The sequence below is a fragment of the Myotis yumanensis genome, unplaced genomic scaffold (genome assembly GCF_028538775.1).
Source record: "Myotis yumanensis isolate MYYU_CA2020_CCGP unplaced genomic scaffold, mMyoYum1.0.hap1 SCAF_7, whole genome shotgun sequence".
Taxonomy (NCBI): domain Eukaryota; kingdom Metazoa; phylum Chordata; class Mammalia; order Chiroptera; family Vespertilionidae; genus Myotis; species Myotis yumanensis.
Genome location: NW_027223758.1, coordinates 37,625,098 through 37,637,391, shown reverse-complemented (window position 1 = coordinate 37,637,391; position 12,294 = coordinate 37,625,098). Strand labels below are relative to the sequence as shown.

Genomic DNA, 12,294 nt, shown 5'->3' with positions numbered 1-12,294 from the left:
ACTCTGATTGAGTACCTAAGAATGCCTACTGCAGAGTCTTACCACTACTGTGGTTTTGGGCTGGAGAATGGTTTATTGTGGGAGACTGTTCTGTGCATTGTAGGATATATCCTTGACCTCTACCCACTCACTGGATGGCAGTAGCACCTCCCCAGTTGTGACAGTCAGAAATGTCTCCAGATATTGTCAAATGTCTCCTGAGGGGCAAAGTTCTCCCCAGTTGAGAGCCACTGCTATTAAAGGACAAGCCTTCAGGTTTGAATAGGTATAGATAGATGTCTTGAGTTTTTTTTATTTTGGGGGGAGTTTTTTTTACTTTAACCTATTCTGCTATTATTTATTAAGCACCTTTTAATGCCAGATGCTTTACATACCTTCTCTCTTTAAATTATCAGAGTATCCCTCTGAAGGAGATAGTATTATTCCTCACTTAGCAGATGAAAATCTGACTGAAAGAGTGGCTTTCCCAGACAGTAAGTGGCAGAGCCAGGACTAAAACTTACATCTTTCTTATTCCAAAACCTGAGGCCTTTCCACCATGTTCACTCAGTAGGTGTTTTGGCATCACCGCTGTGGCTTGCCCTGTCTCTTTCACTTCATCTTTCTCTCCATTCTCCTCATAGACACATGCTTATACAAGACATCACTATACTCTCCTGGCTTCAGGGAGCTAAAGGAAATCTAGACCCAATCTAATATGGAGACATTTGTCCTGAGATGACTGTGAGGAAGCATTCTCAAAATAGCGTTAAGTGAGGCTTTTCTCAGCTCAGAATTGTGAAGAAGTGGGTAATTTTTTGTGCTTGTTTTGGCTCCAGTGATGAAAAGAAGCACCCACTAGCACTTTGCTTTGGGAGGCCAGAAACTGCACAGCAATATGAAATGATTTTTTAAAAAATAGCATTTAATAATTTTCAAAGCATTTTCACAAATCCTCCTATATAATAAAAGGGTAATATGCAAATAGACCAAACACAGAACAACTGAACAACCAATCAAAGAGTGGTATGCTAATGATATACTAAGGCTGCTCAACCGCTTGGTATGACGTGCACTGACCAACAGGGGTAGATGCTCCGACCGGTAGGTTAGCTTGCTGCTGGGATCTGGACGATTGGGACTGAGCAAGATGGGCCGGACACGTCCTGGAGCCCTCCTGCGGTCCCTCCCTGGCCCAACCATGCACCAGTGGGGCCCTTCAGCCTGGCCTGCACCCTCTCGCAATCCGGGACCCCTCGGGGGATGTCGGAGAGCCAGTTTCAGCCTGATCCCGCAGGCCACTTGCCTTGGGAGGGCACCAGATGCAACAGATGCAGGGCTCATGGCTGGTGAGCGCTGCTGTGGCAGTGCGAGCCTCTCGATCCAGGACTGATTGGCATGAGCCCGCAGCAGGTACAATGGGGCCAGGATGGGTGGGAGCGGCAGGTAGGAGCTGCAGGCGGCGTTGGAGTGCGGGTTTCGGCCCCGATCCCTGCAGGCCTCCCAGAGGGACCCCACCCATGCACAAATTCGTGCCCCAGCCCTCTAGTATCAAATAAATCTCGTAACCTCTTGTAAAATAAGTAGTTAAAGGTATTTTCAGCTTTATTTTACAGATATGGCTCAGAGAGGTTATATGACTTGTCCAACATTAGTGTCTAGTACGGTAGTAAAGCCAGGACTAGATCCCACATTTGTTGATTTCAACTTGAATCAGGGGTCTAGAGATCTTCCCATGATCTGCTACCTCTTGAAGCTGGTAGTTTCCACTCCTCACTCAAAAGACCTTATACCAAGCAGGAGAGTTGACTGGGTTTTGCTTCGTTTTTCCTGTCCTCCTCTACCTACTGTTGGTTCAGATATTAATGAGTCTGATGAAAGCCAGCAGCCAGGCTTGAGAAAATAAGTAGGGGGCCACAATTGGATCCTGCAGAATTGAGAAAATACCAAGAAGAGGTATAAATATTTGGTTGGGAGAACAGAAACAAGTTATTTACTTTGTTTTGGTTGTTGTTACAGTAGGAACAGGTAGACCCTATTACAGTTTGATTTCTCTTTCTACTAGAGACTAGAAATAGAAATGTGAGGAGAGGAGGGTAGGAGAGAGAACTCAGGAGTTAGCTTTTTTGTAAACTTCCAATAGTAGAAACAGGCAAAGGGCTAGTGCCAAGGTTTCTTTTAAAAAAAATTTATTGACATTTTCATTAAAGAACTAGAGACCTGATGCACGAATTTCGTGCAAGTGGCTCAGCCCTCGAAGCCGTGGTGGCTTGCCTCGGCCTTTGCAGCCCTGGCTTCGTCTGAAAGGTCGTCTGGAAGGTCGTTTGGCTGTCCGGTCTAATTAGCATATTACATTTTTATTATTATAGATATTTGGAAAGTACTACATCTATTGTGCACTAGAGGGTGGGTGTCCCTTAACATGCTAACTAAGAGGTGATTGTCACATCATTTGTCAGAAATTCTCAAGATGGGACTGGAGCAGCAAATGAGTTCCCAAGCAAGTAATGATACCACTCTGGTAGACAGTTCTCAACCCTCTACAATGTCAGCAGGAGTTGGTGGGAGGGGCTCAAGCCTTAACCATAACTTAGCCTGGTGCCACAGAGTTTTTATTCCAAAGGGTCAGTGACACATAATGTTAGCCTGATAGTCTGTTAAGGTAGAGGTTTTTTTAGAATTGAAATTGTACTTTTTCATCAGTCTGCAGATGGTTATCTAAGTGTCTGACCTCTTTATAAGTTTCTTTATGAAGTCTCAGTTTTTTAATTAGTATTTTTGAAGGTAATAATATAGATAATTAAAATATATATATACACATACAGCCATACAAACACACATACTCACATATATGTAGAACTTTCACTTTTGTCTCTGGATTATAGCTTGAACAGATTTCTCTTTTAATAGAAATGTCATATTTTATTCTCTAATAGTCTTTTAAAATTAACTTGTTTCTAAAATTTTACTGTTTAAAACAGCTCCCTTCCCCCATTTTAATTTCTAGCATATTATTTGCATATAATTCTCCTTCTTTGATATTTTTATTCAAATTGAGTATGTCTATTTTGGGATGTTGATAACCTATGCAAAATGAAGTTTATTGCATTTACTAAGTGCTAGACTGAGAATATAATGGTGAATTAGACACAACCTCACTCCCTTCAAGCTCACAGAACAGGTAGATTTACTTCAAATCTTCCTCTTGGTAGTTGGTTCTGTGGTCTTATCTATCTTGTCTTCTTTTCCATTATATCTTTTACTTTCTGTCTTTTGAAACTATATATTCCTCTTGACTAGATCTCATGTTGGGAAACTACATCTTTCTTCTTCTTCCTAGCAATTACTTGTGTTTGTTTGTTTTTTTAGCTTTTTAAAACTTTCTCCCCGCCCCCCTTTTTTTTCATACTTCTTTTTATTCACTGACCTATTCTTAGTTACGTTTTGCTTAATCTCCAGGCTTGTATTTGAGAGAATTACTTGTTTTTAATTTACCTTCAGGAGCTGCTTCACTTACCTTTTACACCTGGCACGAGATTCTACCAGGAAACGCTCCTCTTAGCCGGTTTCTACCTTGACTGCAACTTTCAGTAATAATTTATCTTTCTTTTTTGTCTTTCCCCCAATTATTATATTATTTTAATTTTTTTCTTGAATCCCTTTCATCTATTTAAGTCTGCTTAGTGCAAGAATCTCTTTGAACATGGAATTAATGGTATCTTTAAAATGTACAGAAATAAAAAAGAAGATACACAGAATTTGAAACTCGTAAAAGTTTTCTTAGAGTAGAATTATGTACCTCAAATATCAGAGACAATTAAGTTCTCATGGAAGGGCTCCAGGAAGTCTTGATCCTTCCAGAATACACCCAATAAGCAGTATGAAATTTTTAATGAGTTCAAATAATATGTCTTCACTTGACCACAGATCGAGTAATGGCCTCCATTCAGAAACTCTGGATGCTAAATACTGTCAAACAAACCCAGGCATATCCTTTCTCTAAGATGATCACTCATGAAGCCTGAAGCCATTCTCCAAGAGAGTCTGGCATCTCTTGAAAAAAATGCCAAGAAAACAAGTGTTAGTCTTCTTTCAATTTTTAGTACTTTTCTTTCTGAGAGCCTAGCTGTGTACATTGGATTAAGAACATGTAGTTGTTTTTTGCTACTTATTCAATAAAGAGATGTTTGCTTTGATTTCTAGAAAGAATCATCTCTTTCCACTCTTGGCATTTTCCTTTGTGCTCATCTCAGAGACTTCAGGGCTTCACAGAATGCCTCATGACTGGTGCTTTATTTGGGGGACGGTGCAAGTTGAATCAGGAATCAGGGGCTCACTGGTCATTTATATTCTACTCAAACCATCTACCCTAGTATATAAGACGGCTCTGCTTTCTGCTTCTTATCGTTAATTAGAAGTTAAACAAAATGGCCCGGCCAGTGTGGTTCAGTGGTTGAGCATTGACCTATGAACCAGGAGGTCATGGTTCGATTCCCAGTCAGGGCACATGCCTGGGTTGCGGGCTCGATCCCCAGTGTGGGGTGTGCAGGAGGCAGCCAATCACTGATGTTCCTATCTCTCCCTCTTCCTTTCTGAAATCAGTAAAAATATATCTTTTTTTTTTTTTTAATATATTTTATTGATTTTTTACAGAGAGGAAGGGAGAGGGATAGAGAGTTAGAAACATCGATGAGAGAGAAACATCGATCAGCTGCCTCCCGCACATCCCCCACCAAGGATGTGCCCGCAACCCAGGCACACGCCCCTGACCGGAATCGAACCCGGGACCCTTCAGTCCGCAGGCCGACGCTCTATCCACTGAGCCAAACCGGTTTCGGCAGTAAAAAAATATCTTAAAAAAAAAGAAATTAAACACAGTGATTTCTCTGAAGGAGTTCTTGGGCATATTATGGGGCTAACGGGAGCCGTGGAATATTATAATCCCTTTTACCAGTAGTGGCATTCCTGAGAAATAAGCGTCCCAGTCTCTCCAAGCTCTGATAGCATCAGACTTTATTTTGTGAACTTGGTTTCATGCCAGGAATAATACTTCAGACCAGCTGTCTCCACCACCCTTTCCAGTTCTCGGTATTATCTGCAGTCTCTCTGATTGGTAACCTATTGTGATTTTACTGCCACCTTTAGAGAACTAAGGTCTGTTCATCCATAGCCTTATTCCTGCAAAAGCTTTCTCTATCTAAATCAGTACTGTCCAGAAGTTTCTCCAATCATGGAAAAATTTTTTTATCTTTGCTGTCCAATAATATAGTTGCCACTAGCCATGTGTATCTGCTGAGCACTTGAAATGTGGCAAATGTGACTGAGAAACTGTAACATTTAAATTTAATTGCCACATGTTACCAGTGACTACCATATTGGATAGTGCTGCTGTAGATGTACTAGTTCCTCTTATCTGGAGGACAGTTTGTTTCCTTAGGGTTTTTTATACCATACTGGGCTGTGTTTTTAAGATCTCTGTTTTGTCCTGCCAGCAGTGGGATACAGAATTGTTTCTAAGAGGATCTTCTTCTTTTTTTTTAATTGACCATTTTATTTGTTTTTTTTTATTTTTTTTTAATGTTTTTATTAATTTTTGGAGAGAGAGGAAGGGAGAAGGATAGAGAGAAACATCCATGAGAGAGGAACATCATTGATCAGCTACCTCATGCACTGTCCCTACTAGGGATCAAGCACACAACCCAGGCATGTGCCCTGACTGTGAATTGAACCAGTGACCTCTTGGTTTCTGGGTCAATGCTCAATCAGCTGGGCAAAATATTTTTTTATTGATTTTTAGAGAGAGAAGAAAGGAGAGGGAGAGAGGGAGGGAGAGAAATACTGATGTGAGAATGCAAAATCAATTGGCCGGGAATTGAACAAGCAACCTTCTGGTGTGTGTGACTGTGCCCAACCAACTGAGCCTTTTTGGCCAGGGCTAAGAGGATCTTGAAGGAGGGATGGGACTGTTTAGTGGCCAGCTGTCTAGATCTCTGAAGGGGCAGCCTTTGGGAAGTTGCTTATTAGTAGCTCCACACCTTCAGGAGACCATTGTAGGCAGAATGTATATTTTATGATAACATAGTTTCTAAATAAAAAGAGGTTTCTTTCAGGGGAAGGGCTTTACTTTATGAAAATCAAATACTTTATGAAAAATCAAATCAGAAGGGTTTTTTTCCCCTCCCAAACACATCACTCATTATCATTTTTATACTCTTATGTCATACTCTTGGACTCTGGCATCTAAAATGCTACAAAAATGCCTCTGAGTCATTCCCATTGACTTTTTTTTTTTTTTTAAATCAAACGTTACTGTGATATAATCTCTTTTTAGAAGGTTGGTGAATTCTCCTTCGGTCTTTTGACTATGTTCTGCTTTTTAAATGATTCAGTGAGGCGTCCTTTTTCCTATCAGCAGTTTTATGGAATGCAACAGATAGGTCAGTGTATTAGGAATCCTGTTTTGTTTTTCTTTCCCTCCAGTGACACTTTCTTCCTCATTCAATTTCAAGTCTTCCATTTCCAATCCATCTATATCTTTGTTCTCCCCTTAATCCTTTCTTTAATTCCTGGTTCTAGGCACTGCTGCCTTCCTTATTCCTCTCAGGAACTCCTTTCCTCCCAGGTGCTCCTTGGTGGGTTATCAGTTTGCTGTCAGACTCTGATCCATGTCTTACCCTCTTCCTACAAGTTCTCACTGCTCTTCTTAGATAGAGAGGCAAGAAGTTACAAGCTTTACTGAGAAAGCAGGCTGCTTTCTTTTATACTAGGGGCCCAGCGCACGAATTTGTGCACCTTGAAAGGAACTGTGGGCCATGAGGCTGCGGTGGGCACAGAGGCGGGTCTCAGCCCATCTTCCACACCCGGCCCCTCCCTCTAGGGCCCCCTGTCCCCTATCTGCCTGTAGCCCTGCTCCTGCCACCACTGCTGCTCCCATGTGCTGATGACACCGGCCCAGCTTGCACCTGCTGATGGCATGGAGCAATTGGGGCCTGTGCCAGCAGTGGGTATAAGCCGGACCGGTGTTGTCAGCAGGTGCTAGCGGCGGCTGCTGCCCCGATTGCCCCTCAGGAGCAGGGGGAGGTGGAGAAGCCCTGAAAGGCAATGGGGCCGGCAGCCACACTTGCACCTGCTGACAGCGCCGAGCAATCGGGGCCTGGCACCGGCAGCAGGTGTGAGTGGTGGCTCCGGCTCTGGCAGCGGGTGTGAGCTGGGCGGGATCGCAGCACGCGGGAGCAAAGAATTTTCAGTAAACACCAGATGTTCGCCCCTATGACAGCGACTGGCGCTCGCCTTGGTCTGGCACCCCTGCTCACCTGCTCTACCATCCCTCGATGCCTGCCATGTTCTGTGCATGCCCCCGGTGGTCAGTGCACGTTATAGTGACCAGTTGTTCAGTTGTTCCACAATTCAGTCTATTTGCATATTAGGCTTTTATATGTATACTAGAGGCCCGGTGCATGAAAATTTGTGCACTCAGGGGGGTCCCTCAGCCTGGCCTGCACGCTCTCACAGTCCTGGACCCCTCGGGGGATGTACACCTGCAGGCTGAGGCCCGCTCCCTGGGGAATCAGACCTAAGCTGGCAGTCACACCTCCTTCTGGCAGCCTGGGAGCCCTCAGGGGATGTCCGACTGCGGCTTAAGCCTGCTCCCGGGGAGTGAGCCTAAGCCGCAGTCAGACATCCATAGCGCTGCCGAGGAGGCCGGAGAGGCTCCTGCTACCACCGCTGCATTCGCAGCTGTCAGCCCGGCTTGTGGCTGAGCAAAGCTCCCCCAGTGGGAGTGCACTGACCACTAGGGGGCAGCTCCTGTGTTGAGCGTCTGCCCCCTGGTGGTCAGTGTGCGTCATAGTGACCAGTCGTTCTGCCATTAGGGTCAATTTGCATATTACCCTTTTATTATATAGGATAGATTCTTAGGAAGTCCACCAAGGTATAATCTCACCTCTAAAAACTCAACTTTTACTAACACATGTTAGGAACCCATCCTGCCTCTGAAGACTTTTTATGAGAAGAACCATTTTAGTTTATGGCAACCAGTACACTACACATGCACTGCTTTCACTGTGAACTGAATTTGCTGCACATTTGGGGAAGCCACATGGGGAAACTGACTGTGTTTTCTGCCTTCTGTTGACAGAATGGTACACGAAACTTCCAGGACTTCGACTGTCAGGTAAGGACTGTACAAGCACCAAGGAGGTCTGTGTACAGGTTTTCTGCAGTGCTTCCCTCCCTGTGCTGGTGGTCTTGTAGAAGTGGGTCTCTCTTCATAGCAGTCACGGCTCCTTCGTGTTCTTTTAGTTATTATATCAAACTTATTTAAAATAATTTGCTATTATATTCAAAATTTGCCTGCCAGGGCCTGTTTTTATGGTTGTAGGTTACTGTGTCTGTGTGATTAAGATCTCCTTTCATCAAATGATACTGGAAACCCCAGTCACAGGTGTCAAATGGAGGATTGTCACCTCACTGCAGAAAAGATGGGGGAAGGGTAGTTTGGAGGGGAAACTTAACAAAATCTTTTCCTAAAAAAAAAGACAAGTGTTATTAATACAAAATGTAGGTTTCTATTAGCTTTATATTTAGAAATACAAAATTCAACCTGACTCATTACTATTTTCTTAAATGATACTGTTCTCTTCCTAGCCTATTTTTTTTGTTTGATTAGTTTTTTCCCCTGTAACTCTATTGCCAACTTAAAAATCAATAAAATGAACCAGCAACTCTTGATCTGTCTACTTTATCTATTGACTGGCCCTGAAAGAAATGGGAGGAAGGAATGAGTACACAGAAATGGGTATCTTATAAGCCCATGCAGTCTGGCTCCTGTTTTGGGGGTGGTGTCAGACCAGTGGCTGTCAGAAGCAGCGTGAAGTAGACTCACAGGGTACTAGGCAGAAAAGGAAGGTGTTGGGAAACCAACTTCCTTGCTTGCAGGATTTCACCAACCCATATACCCAAAGGCAAACAGTTATTTTCAGATATTCATTTTATGTTAACTGTAGTGAAATCTATAGCATTAGTATCAAAAGGAAGGACTAATATTTATCTCATAGGCAAACCAGTTATATCATAATTTACAGAGTAACTATTATAGATATTAAATATATCATCTCCAGTTCTTGGAACAATATCACAAGGTCTGTGTGTGTGTGTGTGTGTGTGTGTGTATGTGTGTGTTTAAATATGTTTTTATTGATTTCAATGAGAGAGGGGGAGAGAGATAGAAACATCAATGATGAGAGAGAAACATGGATCGGTTGCCTCCTCCTGGGGATGGATCCTATAACCCAGGCATGGGCCCTGACTGGGAATGGAACCATGACCTCCTGGTTCATGGGTCGTGTGGCTCAATGGTTGAGCTGGGCACAAGGTAGTAAGTTGGGGTTGAAAAACCCCATTCTTCCTGAATCCATTGCCTGTTCTTTCCCACCTGGAAATGTCCAAAGCTGAGATGTTATAAGGAGTTGACTGGTATGGAAAGCTGAGGTTCCTTGGCAGGATAGATGAGACTCACTTTGTAAGGGGCAGTGTGCTCATTGTGTTGTTATAGATTTCTGAATCCTAGTGTGAAATACCTCTTAGTGTGACTATTTGTTACTTTATATATACAACGCAATCAACCTAGTACTGGTAGGAAATCATTTGCTATATTCCTTTACTCAAAAACAAGAAGTCATATTATTTTTTAATAGATGGTAGCAGTCAAGTTTGGGTTTAGTGTTTTTAATTTTGCCTAATTTCATCTATGGTTTGGATCCTAGATTGAACCTGTTGAACTTGATTGCTGTTAATATTTGATATAATTTACCTAGAAGGAAATCATTTGAGAGAGGGACAGTAAAATTCAAGGTGAGGAATTCCAGAAATAGTATTTGTAAACTCCTGCCAAAAAGTGTGGAAGCATTTATTTTCATCAAATTGGATATCCCCTCCCCAAAAGAGAACATTGGAATATAAAAACTTACAAGCTCATTGCAAAATAGATTTTAAAAATACCAAAAAGTAAATAAATAAATATCACTTGTTTTTTCACTGGTGTTAATATTTTAGAATATAGCCTTTAGAATTTTTTAATGCATACATATACTTAGATATAAATGAAATTGAGTTTTAGAAATATAAATATAAATCACTTTTTAATATTAAGTCTTAAAAGATCTTGATATTTTGGGTGAAGCTTTAGTAACATGTTCTGGCCTTATGAAATACAACTTTTAATTCATTTCTGATACAAATAGAATGGTGGCAAGTGTGTGTCACTGGTGTTTTAATGTACAGCTTCTTTGTGTTTTAAAAAAGAAAAAAACATAGGCTCTTTTCCTCCTTCCAGAACTCAGGAATGCTCTCCTACCACCATTCTCATCTGTATCTTTGTTAAAGGATTATGTGATGTTCTGGAGACTGGTGGCAGCTAGGTCAGGAGTCTAGCAACAGGCTGATTGAAGGAAGGCCTAGGAGTTAGGAACTGTAATGTGGGAAGTCTAGAGTGCCTAATTTGCCTGAAGGCTTCTCAGAAACCATTGGGCGTTCTTAAGAAACAAAGCAGAACAAGTCTATAAAGCTGGCATTGTCACTAAATGGAAAGGCATTCAACCTTGGCATTGGTGTTGTCTATTAGCATAACTGTGGGCTTCTTCTGATCTGCCTTGCCTCAAAAATCTTAAAGGAATCTTTGATGATATCCCAGGAAGTTATCTTGGCATCATCAATTAATCTCATAACTTCAGTCTGAACCAATTTTTCCTTACTAATCAACTAGGTGTTTGTGTGTTTTTTTTTCAATAACTGAAAATGTAATTAAAAGTGTACCATTTCTCTTGGTTCTTCGATTGTCCCAAGTGATTTCATTGCTCTATGGCTTCTCTGAGACAAACAGCAGTTATATTTGTGTAATACAGTAATGAAGAAATGGGTGATTGGAGGTGACATGCTTAGAATTGATGAGAAAAGAGAAATGAGCCTGTTGCCATTTGGAACAATGAATCAGCAGGCTTAGTGTCCGTTTATCTACTTCAGTGTTGCTTAATTCTCTTCTCCTTGTGAGACTGTTTAAAAGCTTGGAATTAGAGCTGAAACAAATGCTGTTGCTTCTGTGTATATGATATTGCTTTAAAGAAAATAACACTTATCCTGTGTATGATCAGAAACAAATTTAGAAAATTCAAAAAAGTATAAAAATAAAGATTGCCTATTATCCTATTACCTAGAGATAACCATATTCTATTATATTTCTTTCCAGTTTTTACTTTTTCATTCTGGTTATCAAAAGAGTACATGCTCATAGTTGAATATTTGGAAAGCAGAGAATTAGAATTAGAAAGTAGTTGGGGAAGAACTCATAATTCTATAACTCAGGGACAACCCTGTTAATAAAGTGTTGAAATATATGTGTATATGTAATATTAAAAATAATTAATTTTTAAATTTCTTTAGTTGGTTATACTGGATATACAATTTTGTATCCCCTTCTCTGACTTAATAATAGAACACAATCTCATTTCCATAGTTTTAAACTCATAAAAATTTCTAATGGCTACCTGTTATTTAATCATATAGCTATGCCATGACATAAGTATTTCATTATTTTTAGAATTAGATTGCTTATGATATCTTCACTGAACATTTTAGTGCATAAATTTCATCCACACTTTGAGTTATTTCCTTAGATTAATTTTTGGAATGAGCATATCTAAGGCCCTTGGCATATCTTGTCAAATTGCCTCCCACTTCCACCAGAGGGTTACTAAATAAATATTAATGGAGAGTGAAAAGCTGCTGTCTGCCAGGATATATCATTCTCATAGAAGAGAATGGAGTTCTTGCTCCTAGGATAATCCAGGCAGGCCAATGGCTGAATAATTTCATGCTGGCTGTTTAAATGCAGTAGCTCTTTAGCCTTGGTTGGTGTGACTGATTGGTTGAGTGTCATCCAGTGTACTGAAAGGTTGCTGGTTCGACTCTGGGTCGGGCCACATGCCCAGGGAGGCAACTGATGGATGTTTCTCTCTTCCTCTCCCTTCTCTCTCTAAAATCAATTTTAAAAACATATTTTAAAAAATTCAGTAGCTCCTCATTGGCCTGCGGACTGAAGGGTACCAGGTTCGATTCCAGTCAAGGGCACATGCCCAGGTTGCCGGCTTGATCCCCAGAAGGGGGCATGCAGGAGGCAGCCGGTCAGTGATTCTCTCTCATTATTATTATTTTTTTTAATATATTTTATTTACTTTTTACAGAGAGGAAGGGAGAGGGAAAGGGATAGAGAGTTAGAAACATCGATGAGAAAGAAACATCGATCAGCTGCCTCCTGCACGC

The 12,294-nt window shown here is 41.2% G+C and overlaps 1 protein-coding gene across 4 annotated transcripts in view; it reads left to right on the top strand.

Moving 5' to 3' along the window:
* The window catches only part of NDRG3 (NDRG family member 3), an 81,859-nt gene that overhangs the window by 21,407 nt on the left and 48,158 nt on the right, over window positions 1-12,294 (top strand). For all 4 annotated transcript variants that reach the window (XM_070420249.1, XM_070420248.1, XM_070420247.1 and 1 more), the window contains exon 3: window positions 8,117-8,152. In XM_070420249.1, coding sequence (XP_070276350.1) covers window positions 8,117-8,152 — 36 coding nt within the window. The remainder of the gene's footprint in view (window positions 1-8,116; window positions 8,153-12,294) is intronic.